Source organism: Furipterus horrens, unplaced genomic scaffold (assembly GCF_987537825.1).
Source record: "Furipterus horrens unplaced genomic scaffold, mFurHor1.1.pri manual_scaffold_11, whole genome shotgun sequence".
NCBI classification, from domain to species: Eukaryota; Metazoa; Chordata; class Mammalia; order Chiroptera; family Furipteridae; genus Furipterus; species Furipterus horrens.
In genome coordinates, this window is record NW_028327181.1 from 55,750,981 (window position 1) to 55,768,329 (window position 17,349).

At 44.6% G+C, this 17,349-nt stretch overlaps 1 protein-coding gene across 1 annotated transcript in view; it reads right to left on the minus strand.

Annotated features, from left to right (window-relative positions):
• LOC149997772 (NACHT, LRR and PYD domains-containing protein 1-like) overlaps positions 1-17,349 on the minus strand; it is a 38,732-nt gene that overhangs the window by 7,396 nt on the left and 13,987 nt on the right. Inside the window, exons 7-9 of the mRNA XM_090257499.1 lie at positions 15,043-15,116; positions 14,276-14,435; positions 12,177-12,400 (exon numbers count right to left, since the gene is read on the minus strand). Of these exons, the coding sequence (XP_090113625.1) occupies positions 12,177-12,400; positions 14,276-14,435; positions 15,043-15,116 (458 nt within the window). The remainder of the gene's footprint in view (positions 1-12,176; positions 12,401-14,275; positions 14,436-15,042; positions 15,117-17,349) is intronic.

A 17,349-nucleotide genomic window follows, 5' to 3' on the forward strand; every position in this document is an offset into this window, starting at 1 on the left:
TCTTTGGTTGCAGCCATGACCTCTGACCAGTGCACCAGCTGTAAACATTGACGCCACAAGGGAGAGCTTGAGGGATGAAGGCTGTCGTGGGAGGGACACTGGCCTGGATGTCAGGGTCCTGGCTCCAGCCCTGCGTTGCCTGGAAATTGCTGCAATGCAGGAGGTTCTGGGCAACAGAGGGACACCCAGGAAGGCTGACAGGCCCTCAGTCCGCGTGGGCACCCGTGAGAACATTGCTGACTGATGGTCATTTTAGGAAGGGTCATGGAGACTGCTACTTTAGTTTTCTCAAACCTTGGTTCTCAAACAACTCCATATAGAGCAATTAGGTTCATATACAAATTGTTCACAGAAAAAGTATCTCAGATACTGAACAAAACTTTGGTTCTCAATCCAATAACCCTTCCTGGTTGATATCTGTATGATCAGTCATGGGTCTCTTAGGCATAATCCAGCTTTCAACAAAACATTTCTCACACAGCCTTCTGGAACAAAGTTTGAGAACCAAGGTTCCACTGTATTAATTGTTTCTATTTTTCCTGAAAAAAGGATATCACAGTGGTATACACCACCTGACAAAATGTTGAAGCATTTACCTCTGATCTCACCACGCAGTACGACTAGTATCACCGTCTTTGCCTGTTTCATTACTCTTTCTCTGAAGCCACCTCTTCTCATTTTTCCATTAGAGGGGCGCAGCTCTGTCTTCTGTCTTTCCCACGCTGGTTTGAATGTTCACACGCACCTGCAGACCTTTCTAAGGATTGCAGCCCAGGGTCCCGGCCAGAGACGCAGCATCCCCGGTTCGCCGCTCCCTTCCTGTTCCAGTGTTGAAGTTACTTCCCCCTGTTTGCCATGATCAACTGTCCTGTGATGCACATGGTTCTGCAGAGAACTTTTCTCTTTCCCTCAGCTTAGTTCCTTGGAGTTATTACGTCCCAAGGGAGGAGGACAGTGTGTGAGAAGATGTGAACATTTCCATGAGTTGTCATGTTTTGCCAAACTGCTTCTCTAAGAGGCGGTGCACTTGGCACTGCTTTGGTGACACTAAATGGATGATGTCACCTCGCTCTCCACAGGATGGGAATGTCCTCACAGGTCAGGTGGGGGGACTGAACTTGTGGAGTGATGTGCTGTCCCAAGGTCACGAGCCAGCCAGAGCCCTAGGGTGAGAGCCCTGACCTCTGACCATAGTCCACGGCACTTACGGACACTCCATGCCACGCTGATTTTGGCTGAATTCTGGAAGGTGCTGTGTGCACGCATCCAACGTGTCTACTTGCTAGTGACCAACTGTCTGGCTTGCCTAGGACTGAGAGGGTTAAGAACTCACCAATGACGGTAAAAAGTCAGCTAGTGTCCAGTTTCTAACTGAGGTCACTATTAGCACTGAGGTCATCATTTCCTAGGACAACAAGCAGCTTCAGCCCAGACAGCAGGCACCAGGGAAACCTGCCGGGGACTTGGTTTCCTGGCTGGGCCTGACCCAGGGAGCTACAAGGAGACTGTGCATTTTGCTTCTTGCTTTTTGTACAATAACCCAAGGGAAAAGTCCTGGCTCATTACAGGTTGAGGTTCAGAAGGTGGCCTAGAGAAAGCTGGTGGTCATGGGCTTGCGCGGACCTGGGGTAGGTGTGGGTGCAGCTCTTTTCCTGCTGTCATGTACCCGGGTTAGAATCCCAACTCTGGCCAAGAATCTTCACCTCTCCTAGTTTGAATCTTCATATGTATAATGGGGGAAACTATAGTTCTAGTTCACTGTGACATTAGGATAATCAAAATGATATGCACATCCAGCGCCATAATGTGGTGAAATGGGTCGTCCCATACTGATGAATCTCTAAGGCTCTGCCCCTTATAATGTAGTACAAGCGACAGCTCTCACTGGGACGCGAAGCAAACAAACACAGGAGACTTCAGGCCAAGATAGAGGCCTAGACTGACATGCTCCATCTCCCTCCACAACTAAGAAGGAATACAAGTACCGCAAAACCAGAAATAACAGAAGTTCCAGAAAATAAATGGAAGTCCAACACATGAAGTTATAAAGAAGCAGTACTTATCCGGACAGGTAGGAGGGGCCAAGCCGGCATGGAGAGGTCAAGCTGTGCTGTCCATGGCAGCAGCAGTGACGGAGGCAGGACAGTCGTAAGCACAGACACCCATATTTAGGGGGAGGCAAGAAGCGCCTGGGGAGCACCCCCAGCTGCAGACCAGACCTATCAGCTTGCAATTCCAAAGCCGGGGAAGGCAGACCTCTATTGCCTTGGACTGTGATGCCCAGAGTGGGTGGGGACAGAGGAGGAGGCTTCTGGTCTCTCAGCGGAGAGTGAGCGGCAGGAATCCATCTTGGATACCCACCCCTGCAGAAAACGCCACAGCGTGGTGAGACGGGTCGCCCGGTTGTGAGGAGTGCACAAGGCTCTGCCCCCTATAGCATAGGAGATGTGACAGCCCTGCCCAGGAAGGAAAGGTAAACACAAAATGATCAGGATGGCACAGATTCTGATAGAGATCCCAGTGACGCAGCTGACCAGACAGAAAATATCTAATCTAACGAAGCAGCAGATAGGAAATCTTCTGAGGCTCAGTTCAGAGCTTTGGTTATTAAAATGCTTACAGACCTAACAGCAGATCTTAAACAAGACGGGAAAGCAATGAAGGCTAGTCCAGCTGAAATGAACAAAAACACATATGAAACTAGTGGTGAGGGCAAGAAAACCAGCAGTCAAATCAACAAATCAGAACATAGGGAAGGAACAAACAGTCACCAGTGCAGAAAGAGGAGACGAGAAGTGAGGAAAGTGAGGAGAGGCTCAGAAACTTATCGGACAGCTATAAGAGGGTCAACATCCAAATCATAGGGCTGCCAGAAGGTGTAGAAGAACTAGAAATGGAAAAATTATGTGAAAAAATAATGAAGGAGAACTTCCCTAACTTGGGGAAGGAAATAGACTTGCAGGTCCAGGAAGCATAGAGAGTTCCAAAAGAACTGGACCCAGGGGGAACCACACCAAGACACATTATAATCAAAATGTCAAAAATTAAGGATAAAGAGAGAATCTTAAAAGCAACAAGAGAGAGGAAGAGAATTATGTACAAAGGGGTCCCAATAAGACTATCAGCTGATTTCTCAAAAGAAACTCTGCAGGCAAGAAGGGACTGGCAAGAAATATTCAAAGTAATGAAAAGCAAAAACGTACAACCACGATTACTCTAGCCAGTGAAGCTGTCATTCAGAATAGAAGGGCAGAGAAAGTGCTTCCAGGACAAAGTAAAACTGAAGGAGTTCATCAGATCCAAACCACTGTTATATGAAATGTTAAAGGGACTTGTTTAGGAGAAGGAGGATCAAAACTATGAACATTAAAATGAAAACTGCATCACAACAACCAATGACAGAAGCTAGGGAATTGAAACAAAGGCAGACTAAGTAGACAATGAGAGTGGAAAAAGAATCATAGGTATGGGGAACATATAGCGGGGAGGTCAGCAGGGAGGGGGAAGGGGAGAAAGGGAGGGAGATGGTACAGAAATTAAGAAGCATAGTAGGAGGGAGTGAAGTAGACAGGAAGATGTTGACAAAAACTATATGCACAACCAATGGGCATGGACTAAGTGGGGGGACCACAGGAGGGGGGGTCACTTGGTGGAGGGGAACAAAGGGAAAAGAAATTGGAACAACTGTAATAGCATGAACAATAAAGCATATTTTAAAAAATGATATGAATATATATGGACCGCCCTTGCATGATATCAGACACAGAATGCTCAGTAACTGTCCACAGTCATTAAGTTTATTTCCAGGTATTTTATTCTTTTGGTTGAAATTGCAAAAGGAATTGTTCTTTTTTTTCATTTTTTCCCTGAAGTTTCCTTGTTAGTATAAAGAAAAACAGTGGATTTTTGTGCATTGATTGGGTATCCTGCAACTTTACTGTAGTTGTTTACTGCTTCTATTAGTGTTTGGTGGAGTCTTTAGGGTTTTCTATGTGCAGAATCATGTCATCTGCAAAAAGTGACACTTTTTCTTCTTCCTTCCTACTCTGGATGTGTTTCATTTTCTTCTCTTGCTTTATAGATCTGGCTAAGACTTCCAGAACTATGTTGAATAAGAGTGGTCAGAGTGGACATTCTTGTCTTGTTCTTGATTTTGGAGGAAAAGCTTTCAGTTTTTTGCCATTGAGTATCATATTGGCTGAGGATCTGTCATACATGGCCTTAATCATGTTAAGGTCCTTTCCTTCTGTTCCTATTTCATTGTGTGTTTTAATCATAAATGGATGTTGTATCTTATCAAATGCTATTTCTGCATCTATTGATAAGATCATATGACTTTTATGCTTTCCTTTTTTTTAATGTGGTGTATCACATTGATTAATTTGCCTATGTTGAACTATTCTTGTGCCCCTGGAATAAACCCCACTTGATCATGATATATTATTTTAAAATTTATTGTTGTATTTGATTTGCTAGTGTTTTGTTTAGAATCTTTGCATCTGTATTCACCAGAGATATTGGTCTGTAGTGGTTTTGTGTGTGTGTGTGTGTGTGTGTGTGTGTGTGTGTGTGTGTGTGTGTGATCCTTGCCAGGTTTTGGTATGCTGGCCTCATAAAATGTGTTAGGAAGTGTGCCTCTTCAGTTTTTTGGAAAATTTTGAGGGGATAGGTTTTAAGTCTTCTTTGAATGTTTAGTGCATCTGTTGGGTTCAGAACTTTTATTTTTTGGGGGGGTGTTTGATGATTGTTTTAATTTCCTCACTGCTTATCAGTCTACTTAGATTTTCCAGTTTTTCATGACTTAATCTAGGAAGGTTATATATTTTTAGGAACTTATCCATTTGTTCTAGGTTATTGAATTTGGTGGCATATAGTTTTTCATATATTCTTGTATGATCCTTTGTATCTTGGTGATGTCTGTGGAAAGTCCTCTTTCATTTCTGATTTTTCCCCCCTTATGCCTTAGTGAGTCTAGCCAGGGGTTTATTAATTTTATTAATCTTTTCAAAACAACATCTTTGTTTCAGTAATTTTTGTACTCTTTTTTGTTTTCTATTTAATTCAATTCTTATCTAATTTTTATTATTTCCTTATTTCCTCCTGACTTTGGGTGTCTTTTGCTCTTCTTTTTCTAGATCTTTAAGATGTAATGTTAAGTTATTTCCTTGGAATGTCTGTTGTTTCTTGAGATAGGTCTGTAATAATATAAACGTCCCTCTTATCACTGCTTTCACCGCATCCCAGAGGTTTGATATGTCGTATCATCATTCTCATTTATTTCTGTATATTTGATCTCATCTTTTATTTCTTCTCTGACCCCATCATTTTTTAGTAGTATGTTGTTTAACTTCCACATATTTGTGGGTTTCTTTACTTTCTTTTTGCAGTTGATCTCTAATTTCAAGCATTGTGGTCAGTAAATATGGTTGGTGTAATTTCATTCTTCTTGAATTTGTTGAGGCTAAATTTGTGACCCAACATATGGTCTATCCTTGTGAATGTTCCATGTGCACTGGAGATGAACGTGCAATCTGATGTTCTGGAATGAAAGACTCTATATGTCAATTATGTCCATTTGATCTAATGTATGATTTAGGGCTGATAATATTTTTAAAGTGTCACAGTTGTCCCAATTTTGTTTGCCTTTGCTCCCCTCCACTCAGTACCCCCCTTACCTCCAGCAATCCCATTTCCCACTTAGTTCATGTCCATGGGTCGTGCATATAAGTTCCTTGACTTCACCCTTTCCTATATTTTCCTTTCCCCCCGTCTATTCTGCACCTACCAGTTATGCTTCTGAATCCCTGCAGCATTTCCTCATTTTCCTCCCTTCCTCCTCCCAGCTGATAACCTTCAAATGATCCCCATATCTATAATTCTGTTCCTGTTCTGGTTGTTTGCTTAGTTTGTTTTTGTTTTATTTTTTTTAGGTTCTGTTGTTAATAGTTGTGAGTTTGTTGTCATTTTAGTGTTAATAGCTTTGATCTTTTTCTTAAATAAGTCCCTTTAACATTTCATATAATAAGGGTTTGGTGATGATGAATTTCTTTAGCTTTACCTTGTCTGGGAAGCACTTTATCTGCCCTTCCACTCAAAATGATAGCTTTGATGAATACAGTAATCTTGGTTTTAGGTCCTTCTTTTTCATCTTTTTGAATACTTTTTGTCATTCCCCTCTTAAATGAAAAGTTTCTTCTGAGAAATCAGCTAACAGTCTTATAGGAACCTCTTTGTGGGTAACCTTTTCTTTTCTCTTGCTGCTTGTAAGATTCTCTCTTTTTCTTGAACCTTTGTTATTTTAATTATGATGTGTCTTGGTGTGGTCCTCTTTGGGTCTAGCTTGTTTGGGACTCTCTATGCTTTCTGGATTCATATGTCTATTTTCTTCACCAAATTAGGGGCATTTTCTTTCATTATTCTTTTTTACATAAGTTGTCACTTTCTTGCTCTTCCTTTTCTTCTTCAGGCACCCCTATGATTCAGATGTTGGCACATTTAAAATTGTCCCGGAGGTTTCTAAGCCTCTCCTCATTTTTTAAAATTCTTGTTTCTTCATTCTGTACTGGTTGAGTGTTTATTTCTTCCTTATGTTCCAAGTCATTGATTTGAACTCTGGTTTCCCTCCCATCTCCATTGGTTTTGTGTGGATTTTCCTTCTTCTCACTTAGCTTAGCCTTCACTTCTTCCCTTCTGCGTTTGCCATACTCAAGCATATCTGTCAAGTCTATGAGAATCTTTATCACCAGTGTTTTGAACTCTGCATGTGTTAGCTTGGCTCCCTCCTCATCTGTTAGGTTGGCTACCTCCTCATTGCCTAGTTCTCCCACTGGAACCTTGATCTGTTCCCTCTTTTGGACCATACTTTTCTGTGTCCTCAACTTGACAGGCTCCTGTATTTGTCTATGTGTCTCAGTTAAAGCTGTTGCACCTGTTAGGTTGTAGGGTATGGAGCCTTGGGATTTCATCAGTACAGGGTATCTGGTTCACCACATTGTGGAGCTGTATGTGGGAGAGGGGTCTGTGTGGGAACAATGCTGCTTGTTCAGCACTTGCCCTTTTCCAGGCACTTCTCCCACTTCCTGTATGGACTGGCACCCCGCTAGTTGTTGCCCTGGTTGTGGTTCCCAAAGTGGGTGGGTCTGCGGACCCTCTTGAATTGGGGGGCCTCTAAACAAATGGACTCTGCTGAGAGACCAGCAGTTTCTTCTGCTGCTCCAACTCCCACTCATTTTCACAGTCAGAAGCAATGAGGCTTTATTTTCCGTAGCACTGGAACTGTGAGCTGTGTGGTCTGGTCTGGGGCTGGGACCCCTCCCCAGGTGTCCCTCACAACTTTTATAATGTGCCACTGTGATTTCTGCTGGCCGGCCACCTCTACTGTCACTGGCGCAGCCGCCGCCTCCACACCATGTCCTGTCCACCCCAACTCTGCCCTTCCTACCTGTCTGGATGAATATTTCTTCTTTATATCTTTGTTTGTTGGACTTCCATGCAGCTCGATTTTCTGGAACTTCTGGTTGTCTTCAGTTTTGAGGTAGTTGTAGTCCTTCTTAGTTGAGGAGGGAGATGCAATGTGTCTACCTATGCCTCCACCTTGGTCAGTAAGGCTGATAATTCTTTATTGATATTCTGTTTGGATGATCTATCTGGAGCTGTCAATGGAGTATTAAGGTCTCCAACAATGATGGTGTTTTGGTCTGTTTCTCCCTTTAGTTCTGTGAGTAATTACTTTATACATTTTGGTGCTCCCTGATTGGGTGCATATATATTAAGAAGTGTTATGTCTTCTTGATGTAGTGTTTCCTTTACCATTATGAAATGTCCATCTTTGTCTCTTGTTACCTTTGTTATCTTAAAATCTATTTTTTCAGACATAGTATGGATACAGCTGCTTTTCTGTGGATGTTTTTTGCTTGGAGAATAATTTTCCATCCTTTCACTTTCAATCTGCCTTTGTCTTTGCAGGTTAGATGTGTCTTTGAAGGTGGCATAGGGTTGGGTTTTGTTTTTTGATTGAATCTGCTAGTCTGTTCCTCTTCATTGATGAATTCAGTTTATTTACATTTGTGGCAATTATTAGCTATGAGGATTTCCTATAGCCATTTTATCGTTTGTTTTCTGGTAGCTCTGTGCTTCCATAGCTTTTTTTCCATTGTGTTTCTGTCAATTTTGTTTGGTGGTATTCCATGTTCCTTTCCTCTGTTTCCTCTTTTTTAAAGGTATGTTTCTCATTTTGGGTTTTTTTGTGTGTGTGCGTGTTTTACCATTAGGATTAAAAAAAACCCTTGCATATGTACAGTAGTTTTTTTGTTATTTTGAGTGCATCTGACCTTCATCCTTCTTTCCCAGTTCAAACCTTTGCGCCCTCCCCTTTTATGTTTTTGTTGTGACAAATTATTCATGTTTATGTTGTAAGTTTTTTGGTAATCTTACTCATGGTGTTGTGATCTTTTACTCTCTGTTTCAGGTAGAATAACCCCTTTGAGTATTTCCTGCAGTGGAGGTTTTCTGCTGATAAATTTCCTCAGCTACTGTATGTCTGAAAAGGTCTTTCTTTCTCCTTCATATTGAAAGGATAAGTGCTGGATATATTATTCTTGGCTGGTAATTTCTCTCTTTTAGTGTTTTGAATATTTGGTTCCACTCTTTTCTGGCTTGTAGAGTTTCTGTTGAGATGTCTGATGATAACATGTGGGCTTTCCTTTGTAGGTCATTTTCATATTTTCCTGGCTGTTGGAGAATGTTTTCTTTTTCATTGATTTCTGACAGTTTTAATACAATGTGCTATAGAGAGGGCCTCTTTGGATTAAGGTAACTAGGTACTCTGTTTGCTTCTTGGATTCGAGGATCTAGTTATTTTCATAGGTTTGGAAAGTTCTCATCCATTATTTGTTTGAATAACCTCTCTGTTCCCTTCTCCCCCTTTTCTTCTTTTGGTATACCTATAATTATTTTTTAAAAAGATTTTATTTATTTATTTATTTTAGAGAGAGGGGAAGGGAGGGAGAAAGAGAGGGAGAGAAACATCAATGTGTGGCTGTCCCTTCCATACCCCCAACTGGGGACCTGGTCCACAATCCAGACATATATCCTGACTGGGATTCAAACCAGTGACCTTTTGGTTTGTAGGCCAGAATTCAATCCACTGAGCCACACCAACCAGGGCTGGTATACCTATAATTCTTATATTTCTTTGTCTGATTGAGTCAGACAGTTCTCATAGAACTCTTTCATTTTTCTATGTTCAGGTCTCTCTCTTCTTTTCTCTACATCATTTATAGATTCTTATCTTCAAATCACCAATTCTTTCCTCCATCTGATTGGCTCTCTTTCATATGCTCAGTAGTTCATTCCTTTTCTCTTTTACCGAATGCTTCATCTCCAGAAATTCTGTTCTGGTTCTTTCATAAATTTCCAATCTCTTTGGTAAAGTACTCATTTTGTTCAACACTTTTTTTTTTTTGAGTGCATTGAATTGCCTGTTGTATTTTCTCGCATCTTGTCAAGTAGTTTCAGAACTGCAATCTTGAATTCTCTGTCATTTATATCACATATATCCATGTATTCCAGTTTGCTTTCTGGAGATTTTTCATTTCTTTCTGAGATGACTTTCTCCTTTGGTTATTCATGGTATTTGCTGGGCTCCTTCTAAGTCTAGGCATCCATGTATTGACAATTCACTAGATTTCTATGAAGAGGTCTTTCTACTATTTTCCAGTGGATGGTGGTGAATCACAGATTTTTTTTTAGCTCTGTGAAATCCTAAATCTGACCTCTGTGTGTGCTGTTAGCATGGGCATGTATAACCATAATATTTGGGAGCAGGATTTGTTTTGCCCACTTGATAATGCGACCTCTGACCTCTGCTGGGTGCCCCACCACCACTGCGCCCCAACTGGGGATCAGTCACAGAGGGAAATAAGGATTTTGACGTAATAGTCTTTGGGTCTACAGCGAGCGTGCTCCGAAACCTGACACTAAGGGCATTTGGAGGCGAAATCTGTGTAAGAGGTGTCCGGGCTCTGTGGCTCCGTTTCTTTGTTTGAAACAGTGAGTCTGGGACAGCTGAAAGGTGCAGCAGAATCACTGCGTTACATTCTTGTCCAGGATTCTTGGCTGCTTCAGCTGGCTCAGCTGCAGTTTGCATTGCTCACTCCTGCCGGAGGGCCCACCAAGGCCCTGCTCCTCCCAGATGAAGGAAGCACCGGCTGCAGCCATCTTCCTCCCCTCTCAGAGCCAAGCCCACTGCAAGCTTTGGGCTGCAGGGCTGCGTCTGTGGCCATCTCAGCTCTCCTCCTTCTTGCCTCCCCTGCTGGTTCCCGTTTGTCCACCTGTAGGTACTTCAGTGCAAGACTCCCTCAGGTGTGCTTGTACGCTGAGCAGGAAACCTTTGTTGAGTTATAGCTGATCAAGTTGTTGGAATTTCAGGAGGAGAGAACAGGGAGGTCTCTCATGCCATCATTCCTCTGATGTCAATTCCCTTCTTCTTAAAAAATAATTTTTCTGTGGTTGTAATTCTTAATTGACAGTTATTTTCATTCATGTCTTCTGCTTTTCATTGTTTCTGTTGAAAAATCAGGTGACATCCTAATTGTAATACCTTGCTCAATAATCTTTCTGGCTGCCATTAAAACCCGCCCTTTGACTTCTGTATTTTGTAGATTCACTATAATTGATTTAGTGCTGATTTCTTTCTTTCCCTCCTTCTTAGAATTGAAGGGCAGATAAAGAGCTTCCCAGACAAGAAAAAACTAAGGAAGTTCATCATCACCAAACCATTATTATATGAAATATTAAAAGGACTTATTTAAGATAAAGAAGATCAAAACTATGAACACTAAACTGGCAATAAATACAGACCTATCAACAACTGAATCTCAAAAACAAACTAAGGAAACAAGAAGAACAGAGACAGAACCCTGGACAGAGAGGGTATTTTGATGGTTGCCAAATGGGATGCAGGTGAGGGAATGGTTGAAGAGGTGAGAGGATTAAGAAGTGCAAATAGGTAGTTTACAGAACAGCCATGGGGATGTAAAGTACAGACTATGAAAAGGAATAGCCAAAGAACTAATACACATGACCCACGGACATGAACAATGGGGCGGGGATGGCCTGAGGGAGTGGGGTGTGCTGGATGGAGGGTGGCAAAGGGGGAAAAATTGGGACAGCTGTAGTAGCATAATCAATAAAATATAATTAAAAGAAAAAAGTAATAACATAATTCAGTAATTCTAGTAATTTATTGACAATCCTCTCTTTGAATATTACCCTTCTCCATTTTCTCTATAATATCCTCTGGAACTCTGATTAAAAGTATGTTAGGTCTTCTCATAGTAACTTCTATGTCAGTTTATTTTTTATTATTTATGCTTTATTATATTTGATCCCCTTTTAGCTTGTTTTCAACTTGATTCGTTATTTTTCACGGTTTATTATTTCTTGTTCATACTTGAAAGACTATTTCTAAGGTATTTAAGGGACTGATATCTCGTACCTGAGATTTCTGTTGGTTTTCACTTATGATGCCTTGTTAATGGTTTCTGAGGTTGTGACTGAGAGCTTATATGTTTTGTACCTTCATCTGTGAAGAGTTCTTGGAGGTGGGAGAGGCTGGGACAACCATGTAACCATTTATGACTACGTCTCCTACTGGGATGCCCCTCTTTTCTGGTTGAGCTCTCCCGTGGAGTCTGGTGACACTGTTTCTCATCCCTGACTGGGGCAGTACCAATGGTTTCCCACTTGTTGTTAGCCTCCAGGTACCCCAACCTTCCTCATTTGTTCATTTAGTCTTACTTTGCAAATAGTCTTGGATTTGAAAAGCCTCATCAAAAATCTCAACTGAGTATATCCTCCCGATGCCCTGAGTGATACAATCTATTTGAAGAGAAGTTAATAAATGCTAGTTATTATTGTTATTGAGGAGACTACTTTTGATTGGGGGAACCTTTCAAATAATTCAGGCAAAAATAATTATGATGCTTGGGAACAAAAACGTTTCAAAAGGGATACGCCCAGAGCACTGTGGAATAAGAGAGAAAGCTGTCTCTACTTCTGTACCCGCTTTCAGTCTAAGGAAGCCACAGCTCCTCCCTCAGGACACTGCCAACTGAAGCCACTTGGGGCCCATTTTTGCCACCATCACCTTCCCTCCACACCTCCCACCTGCTCACCTTGGAGGTCTACAAAGTGAGGGAGGCACACAGCTGCCACGGCTCCTGGTTTGGCCTTGATATCAAACAGAGGCCCTGCAACCATCCAGCTGTGCTGTGGGACGATCTGGTTCAGGAACTCTTTCCAGGCACAGAATTCAATCTCAATGGTCACTGGCCTTCTCACCACAAATTGGAGACCCGTGTTGGGCCACTGGTAGTAGCCAGCCATGGGGAAGTGAACTCTGGGGACAACAGGGAGAAGTAGGCACTGATTTAATCTCTGCACAAACTGACTGAATGCCTGCTCAATGCCTGGCCCCGTGCAGGGCGTTGTGTGCATAGCAGAGTGGCTGGAAGCACAGCTATCACAGTCAGGAAACTGGGTTTGAGTCCTGGCCCCTCTGCTGTCTACTGTGGATCCATGAGCAAGTCATTGAACCTCCGTAATCTGTTTTCTTATTTGTATGTATAAGTAATAACAGCACCATCTCATAGAGTTGTGAGTAGTAAGGACCTAATGTATGCTGATAGATAATACGTGCCTGGGTGTAGTTAGCTGTTTCTATAATGATAATAAAATAGGAAAGTGTTATCAGTTTTAAAGGGCCCACATTTCAATACTTAAAGCAATTTATATGGTAATATTAATGATAACTGTCCCTGGCTGGTTTGGCTCAGTGGATTGAGCGTCGGCCTGCGAGCTAAGTGTCGCTGGTTCGATCTTCCAGTCAGGGCACATCAGAGAAGGAAAACTCTGACTCCAAAAAACCTCCGCTGCCTTGTGGCATACCTCTTCAGGGGAAAGGCTAAGGGAGTAAACCCCGACAGAAAATCCGGAGCCGGAGTCCCTAAGGCGGTTTGACGTTGTAGTCAACACCGGCAACTCCTGCGGCGCACCTGAAGCCAAGCTGTATTGACTCCGTCTTTCCCTTGGACCCTTCAGCTGTGAAGAGAGGGGGGGTCTGCTGCATGGGCAACAGCAGACCCTCCATATCACCCTGCCCAGGCTCTGTAGCTTCAGCTTCACTGGAGAGGACACTCCAGCGTCATCGCAAGATGTCGATTCAACACGGGAGGAGACAGATACCGTGTCACTCCCGAGTCGGACTGCACAACCATTCTCGGCGGTGCAGATAGACTCTTAAGAAGCTACACCATCGTCTCTCGAGACGGACGGCTGCCGATATATTAATGATAACTACTTGGGCTTAAATAAACACTATACAGAGTTCTCACGAACACTTTTCCTGGGTCCCCCGTTGGTAAAGAGTGGGTTCCTGGGACATCAGCCTCTATCTGTGTATGTGTGAGTTGGGAGCAATATTATCTCCCAATTGAGATCATGTCTGTGACAGTGATGGGCACTGTGTCATGTTAGAGATGGGGACTAAGATTACAGACATTTATTACTTATGACTGGGAGCCCTTGGAAGTCGGGGCCGTCGTATTCACCTCATGGCTCCTTATTGCTGGTATGTGATTTGCACAGAGTGGATATTTATAAAACAGGAACATATGGATGCAATGAGATTTAAATGAGATTTGTCAGACATAATGAACCGAATACAGCGAGTGGACTTTGTTTGGATCCTGATTAGCACAAACCACCGGCAAGGACACATTTTAGACAATGGGGTATATTTCAGTACAGACTGGGTATCAGGTGATAGGAAAATAACTTGTAAATGTTGTTTGATGTGATATGGCATCATGGTTATGGAAGAAAAGGCCTTTATTTGTATTTTTCCAAGTGCATCACAAAATATTTAAGATTAAATCACCTGATATCTTAGATTTAAAATACTATAGCAACAAAAGAGAGTGAAAGTGAATTGTTGAAACAAATTTGGTGAAACAATTGTTTGAGCTAAGTAATTGGTAAATGTAAATTCTTTGAAATCTATTTTTGTGTTTCTTTGTAACTTTTTATAATAAAACCTCTTTTTCCATAATAAAAGCTCCAAGCCAGTATCTCAGCACTGTCTCTGCCTAGAGACTTGGCAATGGGATGGGACCCAATGGGCCGGGGGTGGGCTGCTGAGTGTCTATTGGGATCCAGCGTGGGGAAGGCAGGGACTGAGGCTGACTTTCCTGGTACAGCAAGTCCCCTCACTCACCGGTACAGACTCTTGTCTTTGTCAACCAGTTCTGTAGCCACATGCCCTGTGGGGCCCCAGAAGTCAGCTTTAGCCCCTGCAGGCTTCACTGGTAGGTCACACAGAGGTTCAGAAGGCAGATAGAAGGTTACCATCTCTTCTCCATCAGAGGAGCTCTCCTCTAGAACAGCAGAGCAGCGGTCAGTCTTACGTTCTCCTGTCTGGTCCCCAGACCCCTTAGGCTTGACCATGGAGGGCGCTTCCCAAGGTGGCTGTCCCTGCACTTGGCAGCGAGTGTGTCTGGAGCCTCTGTCCCTGCTCCTGGGGCTGCCTGCGTGCTGTCTGAGGGGGCCCAACGCAGCTGCTCGTGACCACGCCCCCGCCACCTCCCCTTCCCACTGGTCCAGAGGCACTGCTCTTCCCAGCCTCCACCAGGAAGGTCACTTATGAGAGAAACATGGCTCAAAAAATGGATGGGTAGGAATGGAAGGGTCTCCCAGGCCTCAGATGCCCACCGTGGGCCTCGGGAGACAGGGCCCTGGGTCAGAGTCTGAGACGTGCCACCAATGTGCTGGGGAGGAGGGGCCTCAGCCCTGAGGCCCTGGTGGAGGAAAGCAGAGATCCTGCAAGGTTCCAGGTGCGGGAGATCTCGCATGGGGCCGGGCTCTCTGGGGTGGGCGTTTGGCCGTGTTCCACACCAGAGGCCGGGGGATGGAGGAGATGACGTTCCCCATCCCCCCACCCCTGTCCCAATTGATGATGCTCCCAGCCCGACCCCTTCAAAGTACCTGATTCTGGTTCCTGCCATTTGAGTGGCGACGTGTCATCAACCATCTGTCCTCCACCGGGGGGACTCGTCTTCCTAGACACAGAGTGGTTTATTGTCCCTGAGGTGCTGGAGGAAGCTGGTTTTGTCTACACGAGAACTCCACTTAAATTCAACTCGTCTGAATGTCAGCTCATGGTCTTCATCTGAGACTCTCCCGTAGACCCTGTCTCCGTGAATGGCCCGTCAACGCAGGCATCTGTGCCGAACTCGCGTGTGGTTCTGACTCCTCGCTCCCTGAGAGCTGACTGGTCGTCTCCACACTGTCTCTGGAATAGTCCCCCTCCTAGTCCTTCCTCTCTTCCTCCACACCCTCCATCCCAGGCCCGGGCGTTGGCATCTCTGGCTTGAACCACTTCATCTTCTCGCTAATGGCCCCCTGCTTCTTCTCTTGTCCATCTCTGGCCGGTTTCTACAGGGCAGCTGAGCTTCAGTGTGAACCCAGCTCAGCACTTCGGTGCTGGAGCCCTGAAATCTCTTACTTTTTGGGGTAGAATCAGAAGTTGTTAACATGGTTAACATGGTCCAAAGGCCTACATGCACCCCTGTTCCCACCATCCCAACCCTGGGCCATCCCCCGTGTGCCACTCTGCCTGCTCACTCACGTCTGGTACTGTGCCTCTCAAAGGCACATGCCTGGAGGGTTTTTTGTTTTTTGTTTTCAATATTTTACTTATTTACTTTCAGAGAGAGGGAAAGGGAGGGAGAAACAGGGAGAGAAACATCACTGAGGTAGCAATACATTGATCGGTTGCCTCTCACATGCCTCCAGCTGGGGACCTGGCCAGCAACCCTGGCATATGCCCTGATGGGTAATCCAACTATCAACCTTTAGGTTTGCAGGCTGGCATTCAATGCACTGAGCCACACCAGCCAGGACTGGAGGTCTTTTTAAAACACAGATCCTGGGCTCACCCCAGAGATTCTGATTCATTAGGTCTGAATGGGGCCTGAGATTTGTTATTTTATTTTATTTTTTACTTTGAAAGTATGTTCATTAAAGCTGGGGAAAGTAAAACAAGGAAGGGCTTAGCATAGAAGAAGGAACAGGAGAGAGCAGAGGCCAGGCTGCTTGGTCCACTGGAAAGTCAGAGAAGCGGTGACCTTGGAGACAAGCTTAAGGGGTTAACGGTGGATGATCTGCTGCTGCCCATTACTCCCCAGTGACAAGACTCCTGGGGTCCTTTAGAGTTTGAGACATGGATGTGAGAGAGCAAAGAAAGGCGTGGGTGTGATCTTCGGAGAGAGGGAACACGGAGATTTTAGCGAGCCCTCAGGTGTTGCTGATGCTCACTCTGCAGGACCACTTTGAGTGGCACTGCTCCTGGTCCCTGGCCTCCTTCTATTCCTCTAAGGAGCTGAGGCCAGAGCCTCTGCCTCGGCCTGGACTCCACTCCTTCTCGGCGCAGCTAAGCCCTCCCATGTTTCAGAACTCAGCTTAGGTCCTTAGACAGAGTCCAATAGGCCCATCAGTACCTCCACCCTGACCCCAGGCACAGTGATTCCAGCGGGGGGTAGCCTGGGCCCGGGTCCCTGCTGAGTGAAGCCTGGGAGCTGGGCCCTTGTTCCTGGCCCCGCGTTTAACACTGCGGGGCTGAGGGGAGTGCTGGTTGCCCGATGAACGGCTCCTCCCCCCGAGCCTAGGAGCCCCTGCCCTCCGTGCCAGGTGAGGCGGAGCCCTGGGCACAAGGGGACAGGTGCACTTTGCAGTCCCAGGCCGATGTGCACCCAAATGCAAGGACATGGCGGCTGCAGCAGATTCCCAGGGGGACGACGGACTCTCCTGTTCCCGCGGCCTGTCCCTCCTGCGGGGCTGTGTGCGTGTGGTGAGCATACGAATGACAAAGGGCAGGGCGGTCTTTTCCCCAAAGCTCTCCTCGCTGGCCTTTGTCTGCCCCTCGTGGTCATTGCTTTTCATGTTCTAAACCTCACCTGCTCACTTGTTCACTGTTTTCATTTGTTCATCTCCTTACTCATCTAATGAAGGGTTTAAGCAGAGGAGGGACGTGGTTTTGTTTGCACTAAAAATCCAAAGAACTTTCAGCTTTTGGCTTGGAGGAGGCAAAGGTCCAAATTTCTTTGGTCAGCCTGAATCCAGGGTCATCCGACACCAGCAGCCACCATGCTGCTGAAGTTTGACTCCAGTGAAGATTAAAGTCGTACACTTGAGGTGCCCTAGTGGGGAAGTCAGCACCCCATCCGCCCTGGCCCCCAAGATCGGCCCCTGGACCTGTCTCCAAAAAAGGTTGGTGATGACATCACCCATGGA